The 15659-nt window shown below is 40.5% G+C and overlaps 1 protein-coding gene across 7 annotated transcripts; it reads right to left on the bottom strand.

The window, feature by feature from the left end:
- Positions 1 to 747: 747 nt before the first annotated feature.
- Positions 748 to 2606, bottom strand: SPIN2B (spindlin family member 2B). Of its 7 annotated transcripts, none has more exons than XM_030934776.1 (2): positions 2140 to 2606; positions 748 to 1700 (listed from the first exon to the last, which is right to left on the bottom strand). In XM_030934776.1, exons 1-2 carry the CDS (start codon positions 2270 to 2272, stop codon positions 919 to 921), a joined length of 915 nt encoding a protein of 304 aa, XP_030790636.1. In that variant the 5' UTR covers positions 2273 to 2606; the 3' UTR covers positions 748 to 918. The 7 variants fall into 7 exon arrangements, with proteins under 7 accessions (XP_030790636.1, XP_030790639.1, XP_030790637.1 ...); XM_030934779.1 differs by having other exon boundaries at positions 2226 to 2606; XM_030934777.1 differs by having other exon boundaries at positions 748 to 1697; positions 2297 to 2606.
- Between the last annotated feature and the right edge of the window lie 13053 nt (positions 2607 to 15659).

The following is a 15659-nucleotide window of genomic DNA, read 5'->3' as shown; positions in this document are numbered from 1 at the left end:
GGATAAAGTATTTTCAAATGCAAGATGGCACATATCTTAAGTTCTGAGAGCTCCACTAACCCATCCTCTACCAGGATTGTTTATGTAGTGCAGGATAAATGTGAGGAGGCAGCCCACAGTCCTGCACATCTGGGGCACCACATTAGTGTGTTTAGGCTGAGGGCTGGGGTTCTGCTCGGTAGGAGCGCCCTGAACTCCCTGAAACAGGAAAAGCCCTATGGGTATTAACTTTGCTCCTGATTAACTTGACTGAGTCATCCCTGTCAGAATGCCATTCTAGGGAAACTCCAATGTATCTGGCATCTTTGACAGATGCCACTTCCTTTGTGCATAGAGCCAGGAAGAGCAATGTGGACACTAGCAGATGTCCAACATTTTCCTTGGCCTTCCCATCTCTCATGGGCCCCACACCCCACAACTCTTTTCCTGTATTCCCACTCCCTCTGTCAGTCTTTCTTCTTTGAATTCCTCCTTCCTCAGTGGCCCTCTTCTTCTAACTGCTCCAACACCCTAACCCACATAGCCTCTTCCTTTGTGTATCCTTTAGGCTCTCCTCAGATCCCTGTCAGGTTGATCCTTCTCCTCTTTACTCTGGACCTCTTCTAAGCTTCTTTGTGTTCCTCTCTACTCAATTTATTCTGTGTATTTTCTTCTAAGCCACAAGATCTCTGACATCCTTCCTTTCATGCCCCATCCACCAAACACACCCGATCTTTCCAACAAGACAAAGGGCTTACACACAGCATGTCATGTACACACGAGTTTGTATTTTTTAGAGCAAAACAACAGTTAATGCTGGCAAAGATGTTGGGTTATCAGGGATTTCATAAGCTTTCAATACACTGAAAGGCAACATTTTTTGCATGTCTACAAATTATACATTTGTTTCCACACATGTGCCAAATTTTACCCTAACAGTTAGGACTTTTTCACCAAATCATAGACATAGATATGGAAATCATCATCAAACTTGATGAAATACACAGAGGGTTTGGCTTCCACTTGGTGAATGACCATGCCGATCCTTTTGGAGCCATCTTCTTTGGTATATTCCACATGCTTACCTATCAGGCCATCTACAACTCCTCCTGGCTCCCTCTCTGTTGGAGGAGACTCACTGGATTCTGGCATGATGCGGAGGTCACCTTCCTTATAATCATCTAGCAGCTGATACATGTACAAGACAGGATCTTTCTCATAGGTAATATAAAACCAGGCTTTCATGATAGGTGCTTGAGCTAAGACCATGCCCCTCCATTCATCCTTAGAACCATGCTCTCCCTCAAACATGTGTTCCACTGCTTTGCCAATTATAGTATTTGCAAGGTTGGCATCACTAACATGAGATGATGCCACCCTGTCAGAAAGAATTTTAAGAGACAAAACTCTTTCATCTCTGTGAAGTTCCAGTCCATAGACACAGTCAATTCCATCATATTTCACCAGATAAAGAGAGGGATTTATAGGCACCTGATCCAGAACGGTTCCTTTCCACTGGGTGATGGGCTCATCTCCTTCTTTCCATCCATGAGAAATTCTGCAGCCCACGATGTTCCTGCGGGGCTGGGATGAAGGTCTGCCTCTCTGCTTCTTTTGGGAGACTTTTTTCTTTGTCATGTTTGCAGACCCAGTGGCCCGTCCTGCAGCTGCCCTGGTTTGTTGTCCTTCGGCTTCCTGTGCGTTGGGGGTCTTCATGCCTGCTGGGGGAGGAGAGAGGATAGAGAGACATAGCCAGTGTGCCACGAGGCAAACTTTTCCCTATAGCCATATCTGGATATACTCTGCGCTAGTGCCTAAGGTTCCCCTAGGAGCCTGGAAGCAATGCTGGAAATCTGGCTGCATTCCTGCAGTGCTCTCCCTCTTAAGTTCCTTTGGGCTGTGGGGAAAGGCTGGAGTGGTGCAGTAGAGCTGTCTGGGGTTAGGAACTCTGCAGAAGTGGCTGGGCCACGTCGTCCTAGCTCAGAGCCTACTGCCCTCCCCGAACTCCTTGCTGCCACTGGCGTCCACTCCCAATCCCCTGCAAAGCGGCCTTGACCGGCACCCACTGCCCTCCTTCCTTCCCTGAGTGTCCCAGCTGCTGTCCACAACAAAATCTAACCACTTCCCTGGTACCCACCGCCCTTGCTTCCCGGCGCTCACCTTCAAATCCTTGTCTGGCTCCCGTTCCTACCCCCTTTTCATGTAGCTCACCACACTCCCCCACCCCACCTTTGCCTGGCGCCCACCTCCACCCCATGTCTCCTGCTGGATTCCTTCCCATCCCCCTCTCCATTCTGGCGCCCACTAATGGCCTTGCCCTGCCTGGCGTCCACCGCCGCGGATCGCGGGCCTCGCGTGCCCAAATCGGACACCTCGCTGCTGCCTCCGCTATGAGCCTGTGGCGAAGGAGGGTCAGCAGGCGACCGGCCGAGTGAATGCTTGCAAGAGCTGGGAGGGTAGGATCCCTTGATGAGCGTGTCTAGGAGGGCGGCAAGGCAGGCAAAGAAGACTGCAGCGGCGTTCCCACCGCTTGGCTTGCTAGCCCTCCGCCTCCCTGCTGGCGGTGGCGGTCCCTCAGCCACATCGGGATTCCACCAGTCCCTGCTGTCTCCACCGCAGTCTCCTCCCTCTTTCCGTAGCGCAGCTTCCTGCCCAGAGAGAGGCCTCCTCTTCCTGCCAGACACCGCGCCCTCCTCTCCACCAGGCTCCCACGCCCACCACACAGCCTGGAGCCCTGGCGGAGCTATAGGCTCTGACTCCGCCTCTTCCCAAATTCAGAGTAGTTGGTGCCACAGTAGTCCTCGGAACCCTGTGGCCCCTTCATCACCCGTTTCAGGGCCCCTTGGTTCCCACCCCCACCTTCTTAGTCCCCCTGCCCTATCTGCTTTCCATCTTCTTGGAATTCGCCTTGCTGCAGCCCCGCGCCCACACCTCTCCCCCACCCCGCCCCGCGCCCAGTCCCTTGCCCTTATGGATTTATTCTTTACACCTAAATATGTCTTTCCTCTTTTTGAAAGGATTTGCAGTTGGACCAGAGAAATTCACTATGGTAAGTCTGGCGTTTTGACACAGTCTCTACCTAATTTTTCCTGTCTGATCTTTCCTTTTTTGTTTTTGTTTTTGAGGGATTTTTTTTTTCCTTTTCTTTATTGCAAGATAAGTGCATGTACGATGTGAGCACTATCTAAATTTTAGGAAATTAATATTAAGAGGAAAATCATCAACTGCAGTCGCATCTCCCATTTTTGAGGGCCTCACAGCAAAATGTTAATGCTCATAGTTTTTCCCCCCGCCTTTTTCCTAAACTTTTGCAAAACTGAGATTGTTTTTTATCTGTAATTTCATGTCTATTAATTTTTCCAGGAAATTAGATGTTTTCTAATTGATTTTTTCATTCAACAAATATTTGTTGAGCACCTGTTACATATCTTGTGCTTGGTCCATAAAACTCAATTTTAAAGTGATTTATAATTTGGCTTTTCTCCCAGTACTGGACATTTGACATAATGTTTCTACAATAATGAGTAATCAGATCTATGTATCGGAATATAAAGCTTTGCAAAAAATAACTTCCTAAGAAATAATTAGATAAAAGTTATAGTTTTATAAATCAGTGGAGAAACATTGGGTATTCTTTAAGGAATGTTAAAATGATTCTTTAAATATTTTGAGAAAGGTTGTATACTAATGTTGTACCAATATCAATATTTGATTTATTAAAAGGTAAAAAGCAGCAAAATAAAATTGAACAGAAAGCAAATGAACCAACCAAAAACTCTGTAAACAAAACATTGCTTAATAGTATCTTTCTTATTCAGATACTTATGGTATTTGAATGAGGGAATGAGTCGGATGTTAACAGACCAACTACAGTTAGTAAAATAACGTCTACAAGGAAAAATAGAAATAATAATCTTGATTCAACAAAGTATGAAAGAACATTAAAATATTACTTAATGTCATTGATCATGAAAAAAGGGGTTCATATCTAGTGCTGATGCATGTGAAAGTTTATACAATTTTTATGAGAAGCAATTTGCATATATGTTGTAGTTTCAGCGAGGGCTTTTTTAAAGTTATGCTTAACTCTTACTCCTAGGATTTCAACCCTGGAATTTCAATGAAAAGTAAGGGGTTAGGGAGTCACCAAGGTTCTGGACTCCAGATTCTGTATTCATAGATTTAACAAGCAGTCACAAGTTCTGTTGAGCATCTAAGTCTTTCAGTGGTTCTCTCTAGAATGGGTAAACTTTCCCAGTAGAAAAACATCCACCAAATGCCCTGTTTTCCTCTTGGATCTGTTCTCCTCCTATCTCAGCTAGATAATTATTTCGTATTTCTCAGCTTTTAGATGCCATTGAGAGCAGATTTTCTTTTTTATTATATTTGTTCAGATTTACTCAATTTGTTCAGATTTTAGGGAAAGTTGTTTTGAACTGTTTAGTCTCCTATTACTAAAATCTCAAACCCTATTTTTTATTATAAAATATATGTGTTCATCATTAGGATGTACACATTAAATAGGCACAGCTTTGTGTATGTAAATCATACCTCAATAGTGGTTTGAAAAAGAAAAAAAATGTGTTTAACTATTTGTAATGACTCCAAACTAAAAAACACCTACATTTCCATCAACCGTATACTAGATATGTTGGGGTATATTCATACTTTGGAATATCATGCAGTAGTGAGAATATTCAAGCTACAACTACATGGAAAAACATGAATGAATCTCTCAAATATGTTGAAAAAAGAAGCCAGACAACAAAGGGGCACACATTATTCTATTCAATTTATTTAAAGTTCAAAAACAATCATTAACTAATCTGCTGTCTAAAAAGTTAAAGTAGCAGTTATTCTTGCAAAGATATTTTCCAAATAGACACCAATTCATACTCTATCAGTAGCTGATCAAAGTAAAAATTAGAGAAATCTTTGGACATGTATGTATAGCAGGAAAGGTTTATATAGATGCTGAGCTGCAAAATATATTTAATTGTAATAGACATCAATTGATACTGCAGCCTAGCATCTTATCACCATTCTTCTGGTAATAGTGCCACAATTTTCCTCTGGGGAACAACATAAGCCTGACTTTTCAGGGTATGGAATTACTGTTGCAATGACTAGTTTAGGAATAAGCGTCCAACCTAGTCAAAGCCAATGAGACACAAACTCCTAGGCATGTGGCAGTTTCCACTGGAGGAGAGTGAACCCGAAGGGATATGAGGATTAAGCTGCTCTATTCACTTTACTATAATCAATAGCTTGAGAATGAAGGTACCCCAAAGAAGAGAATGGAGCCAGCCTATGCAAAAAGAGGGAGACTGTCCTAGTCTAGAATGACACATTCTGTACATGTAGGTGGTTATGGCCACTGACTGACTTTTGAATATTCATCTCATTTTAGGAGGTTAGTCTAAGCTAGTCATGGTGATGCCATTCTTCCTGTAAGTGATTGATTTGGCATTGGGCATGTGATCTAATCCTGGTCAATTAAGCATCATAGTGTGTCTGCTGGAAGACTTCTGAAAAAAATTTCTTTACTCTTAAGAAAAGAAACAGGAAATAATGTTCCTTTTCTTTTTTAGGATGATGCTATATCTTTATATGACCTTTGGAATATCTGTAACCATCCTGAGGGCAAAACTTATGTAATGAAGATGGAAGAAGAGACAATAGAAATACTCTGTGCGCTTTGGTCTTATTGTTTTGCTGCTGATCATACCATCCCTGGAGTCCTACTTCTGACTCCAAGTTATGAGGTAACAAATTTCTTTATAGTTAAAGCAATTTGAGTCTGGGTTTTCTGTTACTTACAGTTGAAGGCATCTTAAATGGCTTAGCGTTCCCAGACTTAAATTATATAGTATCCCTAGACAATACTGTTATACTTTTAAGTTATATGAAGCAATACATTCTCAGGCACTCATTCATCCAACCAGCTCCCATATCAGGAAATGGGACATTACTTCCAGACTTAAAAAATCCAGTATTCAGTTGCAGATAAGGAATAAGGAGCTATCTAAAAAGCAAGCATGAGGTAAAAAGGCATCATTCTCATTTGCACTACAAGAAAAAATATACCAGGATTAGCAAATAACTCCCTAAATAAATGCTATCAACAAAGTGATGAGCCTCTTATATTTCCCTCAGAGAAAGAGGTAGGCTTCCAGATTCCAGTCTCTCCACCTCACATATATTATTTTCCATATACTTTAGATTTCTCTGTCTTAAAGAGGTGATCCTGATATTCAATCTTATGAGAATAAAAAATAGCATTCTAATCACTTATTTTTAAATTTCATGCATTAATATTAGTTAAGACTATCTTTCAAAATTACCAAAAATTAATATGGTTTACTGTGATCTTTTTAACAACGAAAAGATCTATGATGAATGAAATAGACCTTTCTCTATCTCATTTTCTTTTTCTCCTTGCCACCTCTCAGGACATCCCAGTGTTCTCACGTTCCACCTTCAGTCACACTTCACCAATGTTAAATCCCTGGTATGTGTTCTTCCAAACCATTTTGTATGATACTACAACAATATATAAATATAAATGTAAACATCAGAATTTGGAAGTCCTTCTCACTTTTTAACATAAGTGGGATCATACTCTTTACATTTGTGTGCAACGACACATCTATATATATTTCTAAAACATCTTCTTTATAAGTGTATACTATTTCAAGTGATACATAAACACAATGTATTCAACAGTTCTAGTATTGATAGACATTCAAGATTTTCCCCCAGCTATTTTTGCTGTTTCAAACAATGCTGTGATAACAAGTGAATGCAATCCAATTGTGACATTTCTCATTCCATCTATTTTGAGGGTTGATGGTGCCTATTTTGCTGATGAGGTAGGTATCTTTGTCTCCTCTCAATGTTGCCACATTCTTCCTTCTTAATGTTACCTGTCCTGATATAAAAGAACCTTTCCAGATAAAGAAGACTATCTTTTATTTAAGAATATATATGTGCTTTGTCTGGCCTTCCCCCAGTATTTATAAATTTTTAGCAATCTTCCAGAAGTTATTGAATCAAAAAGAAAATAAGAAAAAATTAACAACAGAGAACTGGAGAAATGATAACAATGAGGACACAGCATATTAAAATGTGCCAGTTACAGCCAGTACTCTATTCAAAGATAAATTTATAGTAATGACTATTTCCCTTAAAAATTAGCCAGAAATTATCATTATAGATAGCCATGGAAACTTAAAGGAAGTAACTAAAATATGCAGAGACTGATGAAGTGAAAAAATAGAAAATTAGTAGAATATATAGCAAAACCTATGTCTAAGTTTTGTGAAAAAATAAAACAATAGGAAAGAAAACTGGCAATACAGAAAAAAGGACCAACAAATGCAAAGGGGATTTTTAATAGGTTATTTGAAAATATAAAATTATCATGCAATAATTCACTTACTCCACAATATTTACAGAGTGTCTCCTATGTTCCAGACCCTTTCCTAGGCACTGCATTACTAGAATGAATTAGATAGACAAGATTCCTGCATTCAAAGTTTTTATTCTAGTGGAGTAAGACAGAAAATAAAGAAACAATCTAAAAGACAAGTTCACCTAGTGATAAGTACTACAGAGCAAGAAACAACAAGGTTATGAGGTAGAAGGAGAGAATCTCTGAACAGGTGGTATTTGAGTCAAGACCTGAATATGAGTAGCAACCACTTATGAAAAGTTATGAAAATCTCTGGGGGTAAGAAATAGCTCTAGCATGAAGACTTTGAAGTGGAAACAAGCTTGTTACCTTTGAGAATAGAAAAATGTTAGCATGGCTGTAATATGTAGTGAAAAGGAGACCATATTTGAATCACAAAAGAGTGAGATCATCTAGAGCACTGCTTCTTCATTCTTATTTCATTATTATCCCCTCCCCACTAGATGGCTTTATAAGGATTTTCTTCTTTTTCCTAATTGTCCCCTCATGAAATTTGAATACCAATGATGTACTGTATAATCTAGTGAATAAATGCATGTATATCTGTATTTTATACATAATCAACCTGTATGCAGGATTAAGTATGAATAAAATTTTTTTTTTTTTTTTTTTTTTTTTATTTTATTTTTTATTATACTTTAAGTTCTAGGGTACATGTGCATAACGTGCAGGTTTGTTACATATGTATACTTATGCCATGTTGGTGTGCTGCACCCATCAACTCGTCAGCACCCATCAATTCATCATTTATATCATGTATAACTCCCCAATGCAATCCCTCCCTCCTCCCCCCTCCCCCCTCCCCATGATAGACCCCAGTGTGTGATGTTCCCCTTCCCGAGTCCAAGTGATCTCATTGTTCAGTTCCCACCTATGAGTGAGAACATGCGGTGTTTGGTTTTCTCTTCTTGTGATAGTTTGCTAAGAATGATGGTTTCCAGCTGCATCCATGTCCCTACAAAGGACGCAAACTCATCCTTTTTTATGGCTGCATAGTATTCCATGGTGTATATGTGCCACATTTTCTTAATCCAGTCTGTCACAGATGGACATTTGGGTTGATTCCAAGTCTTTGCTATTGTGAATAGTGCCGCAATAAACATACGTGTACATGTGTCTTTGTAGTAGACTAATTTATAATCCTTTGGGTATATACCCAGTAGTGGGATGGCTGGGTCATATGGTACATCTAGTTCTAGATCCTTGAGGAATTGCCATACTGTTTTCCATAATGGTTGAACTAGTTTACAATCCCACCAACAGTGTAAAAGTGTTCCTATTTCTCCACATCCTCTCCAACACCTGTTGTTTCCTGACTTCTTAATGATTGCCATTCTAACTGGTGTGAGATGGTATCTCATTGTGGTTTTGATTTGCATTTCTCTGATGGCCAGTGATGATGAGCATTTTTTCATGTGTCTGTTGGCTGTATGAATATCTTCTTTTGAGAAATGTCTGTTCATATCCTTTCCCCACTTTTTGATGGGGTTGTTTGTTTTTTTCTCGTATATTTGTTTGAGTTCTTTGTAGATTCTGGAAATTAGCCCTTTGTCAGATGAGTAGGTTGCAAAAATTTTCTCCCATTCTGTAGGTTGCCTGTTCACTCTGATGGTAGTTTCTTTTGCTGTGCAAAAGCTCTTTAGTTTAATTAGATCCCATTTGTCAATTATGGCTTTTGCTGCCGTTGCTTTTGGTGTTTTAGACATGAAGTCCTTGCCCATGCCTATGTCCTGAATGGTACTACCTAGATTTTCTTCTAGGGTTTTTATGGTATTAGGTCTAACATTTAAGTCTCTAATCCATCTTGAATTAATCTTCGTATAAGGAGTAAGGAAAGGATCCAGTTTCAGCTTTCTACTTATGGCTAGCCAATTTTCCCAGCACCATTTATTAAATAGGGAATCCTTTCCCCATTTCTTGTTTCTCTCAGGTTTGTCAAAGATCAGATGGCTGTAGATGTGCGGTATTATTTCTGAGGACTCTGTTCTGTTCCATTGGTCTATATCTCTGTTTTGGTACCAGTACCATGCTGTTTTGGTTACTGTAGCCTTGTAGTATAGTTTGAAGTCAGGTAGCGTGACGCCTCCAGCTTTGTCCTTTTGACTTAGGATTGTCTTGGCAATGCGGGCTCTTTTTTGGTTCCATATGAACTTTAAAGCAGTTTTTTTCCAATTCTGTGAAGAAAGTCATTGGTAGCTTGATGGGGATGGCATTGAATCTATAAATAACCTTGGGGAGTATGGCCATTTTCACGATATTGATTCTTCCTATCCATGAGCATGGTATGTTCTTCCATTTGTTTGTGTCCTCTTTGATTTCACTGAGCAGTGGTTTGTAGTTCTCCTTGAAGAGGTCCTTTACATCCCTTGTAAGCTGGATTCCTAGGTATTTTATTCTCTTTGAAGCAATTGTGAATGGAAGTTCATTCCTGATTTGGCTCTCTGCTTGTCTGTTGCTGGTGTATAAGAATGCTTGTGATTTTTGCACATTAATTTTGTATCCTGAGACTTTGCTGAAGTTGCTTATCAGCTTAAGGAGATTTTGGGCTGAGACGATGGGGTTTTCTAAATATACAATCATGTCATCTGCAAACAGGGACAATTTGACTTCTTCTTTTCCTAACTGGATACCCTTGATTTCTTTCTCTTGCCTGATTGCCCTAGCCAGAACTTCCAACACTATGTTGAATAGGAGTGGTGAGAGAGGGCATCCCTGTCTTGTGCCAGTTTTCAAAGGGAATTTTTCCAGTTTTTGCCCATTCAGTATGATATTAGCTGTGGGTTTGTCATAAATAGCTCTTATTATTTTGAGGTACGTTCCATCAATACCGAATTTATTGAGCGTTTTTAGCATGAAGGGCTGTTGAATTTTGTCAAAAGCCTTTTCTGCATCTATTGAGACAATCATGTGGTTCTTGTCTTTGGTTCTGTTTATATGCTGGATTACGTTTATTGATTTGCGAATGTTGAACCAGCCTTGCATCCCAGGGATGAAGCCCACTTGATCATGGTGGATAAGCTTTTTGATGTGCTGCTGAATCCGGTTTGCCAGTATTTTATTGAGAATTTTTGCATCAATGTTCATCAGGGATATTGGTCTAAAATTCTCTTTTTTTGTTGTGTCTCTGCCAGGCTTTGGTATCAGGATGATGTTGGCCTCATAAAATGAGTTAGGGAGGATTCCCTCTTTTTCTATTGATTGGAATAGTTTCAGAAGGAATGGTACCAGCTCCTCCTTGTACCTCTGGTAGAATTCAGCTGTGAATCCATCTGGTCCTGGACTTTTTTTGGTGGGTAGGCTATTAATTGTTGCCTCAATTTCAGAGCCTGCTATTGGTCTATTCAGGGATTCAACTTCTTCCTGGTTTAGCCTTGGGAGAGTGTAAGTGTCCAGGAAATTATCCATTTCTTCTAGATTTTCTAGTTGATTTGCGTAGAGGTGTTTATAGTATTCTCTGATGGTAGTTTGTATTTCTGTGGGGTCAGTGGTGATATCCCCTTTATCATTTTTTATTGCATCTATTTGATTCCTCTCTCTTTTTTTCTTTATTAGCCTTGCTAGCGGTCTGTCAATTTTGTTGATCTTTTCAAAAAACCAACTCCTGGATTCATTGATTTTTTGGAGGGTTTTTTGTGTCTCTATCTCCTTCAGTTCTGCTCTGATCTTAGTTATTTCTTGCCTTCTGCTAGCTTTTGAATGTGATTGCTCTTGCCTCTCTAGTTCTTTTAATTGTGATGTTAGAGTGTCAATTTTAGATCTTTCCTGCTTTCTCTTGTGGGCATTTAGTGCTATAAATTTCCCTCTACACACTGCTTTAAATGTGTCCCAGAGATTCTGGTATGTTGTATCTTTGTTCTCATTGGTATCAAAGAACATCTTTATTTCCGCTTTCATTTCGTTATGTACCCAATAGTCATTCAGGAGCAGGTTGTTCAGTTTCCATGTAGTTGAGCGGTCTTGATTGAGTTTCTTAGTCCTGAGTTCTAGTTTGATTGCACTGTGGTCTGAGAGACAGTTTGTTATAATTTCTGTTCTTTTACATTTGCTGAGGAGTGCTTTACTTCCAATTATGTGGTCAATTTTGGAATAAGTGCGATGTGGTGCTGAGAAGAATGTATATTCTGTTGATTTGGGGTGGAGAGTTCTATAGATGTCTATTAGGTCCGCTTGGTGCAGAGATGAGTTCAATTCCTGGATATCCTTGTTAACTTTCTGTCTCGTTGATCTGTCTAATGTTGACAGCGGAGTGTTGAAGTCCCCCATTATTATTGTATGGGAGTCTAAGTCTCTTTGTAAGTCTCTAAGGACTTGCTTTATGAATCTGGGTGCTCCTGTATTGGGTGCATATATATTTAGGAGAGTTAGCTCTTCCTGTTGAATTGATCCCTTTACCATTATGTAATGGCCTTCTTTGTCTCTTTTGATCTTTGATGGTTTAAAGTCTGTTTTATCAGAGACTAGGATTGCAACCCCTGCTTTTTTTTGTTCTCCATTTGCTTGGTAGATCTTCCTCCATCCCTTTATTTTGAGCCTATGTATGTCTCTGCATGTGAGATGGGTCTCCTGAATACAGCAGACTGATGGGTCTTGACTCTTTATCCAGTTTGCCAGTCTGTGTCTTTTAATTGGAGCATTTAGTCCATTAACATTTAAGGTTAATATTGTTATGTGTGAACTTGATCCTGCCATTATGATATTAACTGGTTATTTTGCTCGTTAGTTGATGCAGTTTCTTCCTAGCCTCGATGGTCTTTACATTTTGCCAAGTTTTTGCGATGGCTGGTACCGGTTGTTCCTTTCCATGTTTAGGGCTTCCTTCAGGGTCTCTTGTAAGGCAGGCCTGGTGGTGACAAAATCTCTAAGCATTTGCTTATCTGTAAAGGATTTTATTTCTCCTTCACTTATGAAACTTAGTTTGGCTGGATATGAAATTCTGGGTTGAAAATTCTTTTCTTTAAGAACGTTGAATATTGGCCCCCACTCTCTTCTGGCTTGTAGAGTTTCTGCCGAGAGATCTGCTGTTAGTCTGATGGGCTTCCCTTTGTGGGTGACCCGACCTTTCTCTCTGGCTGCCCTTAAGATTTTTTCCTTCATTTCAACTTTGGTGAATCTGGCAATGATGTGTCTTGGAGTTGCTCTTCTGGAGGAGTATCTTTGTGGCGTTCTCTGTATTTCCTGAATTTGAATGTTGGCCTGCCCTACTAGGTTGGGGAAGTTCTCCTGGATGATATCCTGAAGAGTGTTTTCCAACTTGGTTCCATTTTCCCCCTCACTTTCAGGCACCCCAATCAGACGTAGATTTGGTCTTTTTACGTAATCCCATACTTCTTGCAGGCTTTGCTCATTTCTTTTTCTTCTTTTTTCTTTTGGTTTCTCTTCTCGCTTCATTTCATTCATTTGATCTTCAATCGCTGATACTCTTTCTTCCAGTTGATCGAGTCGGTTACTGAAGCTTGTGCATTTGTCACGTATTTCTCGTGTCATGGTTTTCATCTCTGTCATTTCGTTTATGATCTTCTCTGCATTAATGAGTCTAGCTGTCAATTCTTCCACTCTTTTTTCAAGATTTTTAGTTTCTTTGCGCTGGGTACGTAATTCCTCCTTTAGCTCTGATAAGTTTGATGGACTGAAGCCTTCTTCTCTCCTCTCGTCCAAGTCATTCTCTGACCAGCTTTGATCCGTTGCTGGTGATGGGCTGCGCTCCTTTGCAGGGGGAGATGCGCTCTTATTTTTTGAATTTCCAGCTTTTCTGCCCTGCTTCTTCCCCATCTTTGTGGTTTTATCTGTCTCTGGTCTTTGATGGTGGTGACGAACTGATGGGGTTTTGGTATAGGTGTCCTTCCTGTTTGATAGTTTTCCTTCTGACAGTCAGAAGGACTCTCTGTTGGTCTGTTGGAGATTGCTTGAGGTCCACTCCAGACCCTGTTTGCCTGGGTATCAGCAGCAGAGGTTGCCGAAGATAGAATATTGCTGAACAGCGAGTGTACCTGTCTGATTCTTCCTTTGGAAGTGTCCTCTCAGGGGTGTACTCCACCCTGTGAGGTGTGGGGTGTCAGACTGCCCCTAGTGGGGGATTTCTCCCAGCTAGGCTACTCAGGGGTCAGGGACACACCTGAGCAGGCAGTCTGTCCGTTCTCAGATCTCAACCTCCGCGTTGGGAGATCCGCGGCTCTCCCCAGAGCTGTCAGACAGAGTCGTTCGCGTCTGCACCGGCTCCCGCTACTTCCCCTGTTGGTCTTCAGCTGTGCGCTGTCCCCAGAGGTGGAGACTACAGAGACAGGCAGGCTTCCTTGAGCTGCTGTGAGCTCCACCCAGTTCGAGCTTCCCAGCGGCTTTGTTTACCTACTTAAGCCTCAGCAATGGCGGGCGCCCCTCCCCCAGCCTCGCTGCTGCCTTGCGGATAGATCGCGGCAGACTGCTGTGTTAGCAGTGAGGGAGGCTTCGTGGGCGTGGGACCCTCCCGGCCAGGTGTGGGATATATTCTCCTGGAATGCCTGTATGCTTACAGCGCAGTATTGGGGTGGGAGTTACCCGATTTTCCAGGTGTTGTGTGTCTCAGTTCCCCTGGCTAGGAAAACGGATCCCCCTTCCCCCTTGCGCTTCCAGGTGAGGCGATGCCTCGCCCTGCTTCAGCTCTCGCTGGTCAGGCTGCAGCAGCTGACCAGCACCGATTGTCCGGCACTCCCTAGTGAGATGACCCCAGTACCTCAGTTGAAAATGCAGAAATCACCGGTCTTCTGTGTCGCTCGCGCTGGGAGTTGGAGACTGGAGTTGTTCCTATTCGGCCATCTTGCTCCGCCCTATGAATAAAATTTGAAGGTAGTAGTTAAATTAAAAATTAGAAAGCTAGCAATATCTAACTTAACTGTATAACTGTATTTGCTAAGTGACTTTTAATGGAGTGTATTTACTTACATAAATTATAATGTGTCAAAGTATGTATGCAAATTGGCAATTTATATAAATACATAATAGTGATGTAATCACATTTTAAAAATTATTCACGACATTTTTCTAGAAAAGGTGAAACAATGGAAAACATTAAATTAATTTCTTCAAGGTTATTTTTGTGAATTTAACTTTTCACTTTTGCTTGATATGACAAAATCAGTTGTAACTAGCAGCTAGATATTCATATATTATCATTTTTTCTTTTTTAGTACTTGACATAAATAATGATGGGTTAAATAACTTCTGTAAAGTTAAATATTAACTATTTTTATTTAATTCTCAAAGCCGAAGTCACACACAAGACACCGAGGATCAAACATAGTCACTCAGTGGCAGCCAGTAGGTACACAAAGGCCACTTCTTGACATATGACTTCAAGAATGAGCAATAGATTGAAAGTCCTACAATCAAAGTCATCTATTTGCTATGATTTTGTAGTGCTGGTCTTGCATACATTTCATGTATCTTCCATGAGCTGAATGGCAATGTTCCTGTGATATCCAAGAAAACAAGAGTGATTAAGTTCTAAAGTATAAGATTTTGTCAAATACAGTTGAGCTTTGGAGGACACAAACCATTGTAAAACTTCATATCTTTCCACCTCTCACACCAACAATCATATTTCCCCCTTTTGGGGGCAATATCATTCTGTTTGCGAATGCATGATCTAATGAATGCAGAATAAGGCATGAAGATTGTTTTGTATATTAACTGCAATAAGAAGCCTTTGGAGCATTCTAAGCAGGAGGGTGGCATAATCTGGTTTACATTTTTAAAATATAGTTCGGGGCTATTTATGTGGAGAGTTGAAATGCAGGTGAGATCTTAGTTTCCAACAGCCAAATTTATCGAACTTAAGGCTTTATCTTCTTTTTAAAATCCTTTAGTTACTGAGACAGCACCCCTCTCCTTCCATGTTGCCAAAGCATCAGGTTATGTGCTTACTACTGTTGTTTGCAGTTCTTTCTTAATTTTTGGTCCCTGTGGACTTCCCTCACAATATTTAAAGCTCAGCTATACATTTAAAAGGAGGTCTGTCTTATTTCATTCAACATTTTAAAGCTTAGCGAATTTTAGCGAAAGAGTTTTCATGTGCCCACCGTTTAGTGTCTTTTAGACTAGTGGTTTTAATTAGCCACTCCTGTGGTCAATCAGTGGTATAGTTTACTTCCTTCAAGACAGAGGCAAGAAGATTTTAGGGGAGTCAGTGGAATCATGCTCCCACTTCGTGAGGCCCCTCTTTAATATGTGCTAT

Source organism: Rhinopithecus roxellana, chromosome 7 (genome assembly GCF_007565055.1).
Source record: "Rhinopithecus roxellana isolate Shanxi Qingling chromosome 7, ASM756505v1, whole genome shotgun sequence".
NCBI lineage: Eukaryota > Metazoa > Chordata > Mammalia > Primates > Cercopithecidae > Rhinopithecus > Rhinopithecus roxellana.
Note: the sequence above shows the minus strand (reverse complement) of the source record. Positions and strands in the feature narration are given on the sequence as shown.

Bases quoted from the DNA above. Each gene is read 5' to 3' on its own strand.
- SPIN2B (XM_030934776.1), bottom strand. From the start codon at position 2,272: ATGGAGAGGGGGATGGGAAGGAATCCAGCAGGAGACATGGGGTGGAGG. The intron at 1,701-2,139 runs GTGAGCGCCGGG...CTCCTCCCCCAG, and splicing joins AGCCAGACAAGGATTTGAAG to CAGGCATGAAGACCCCCAAC.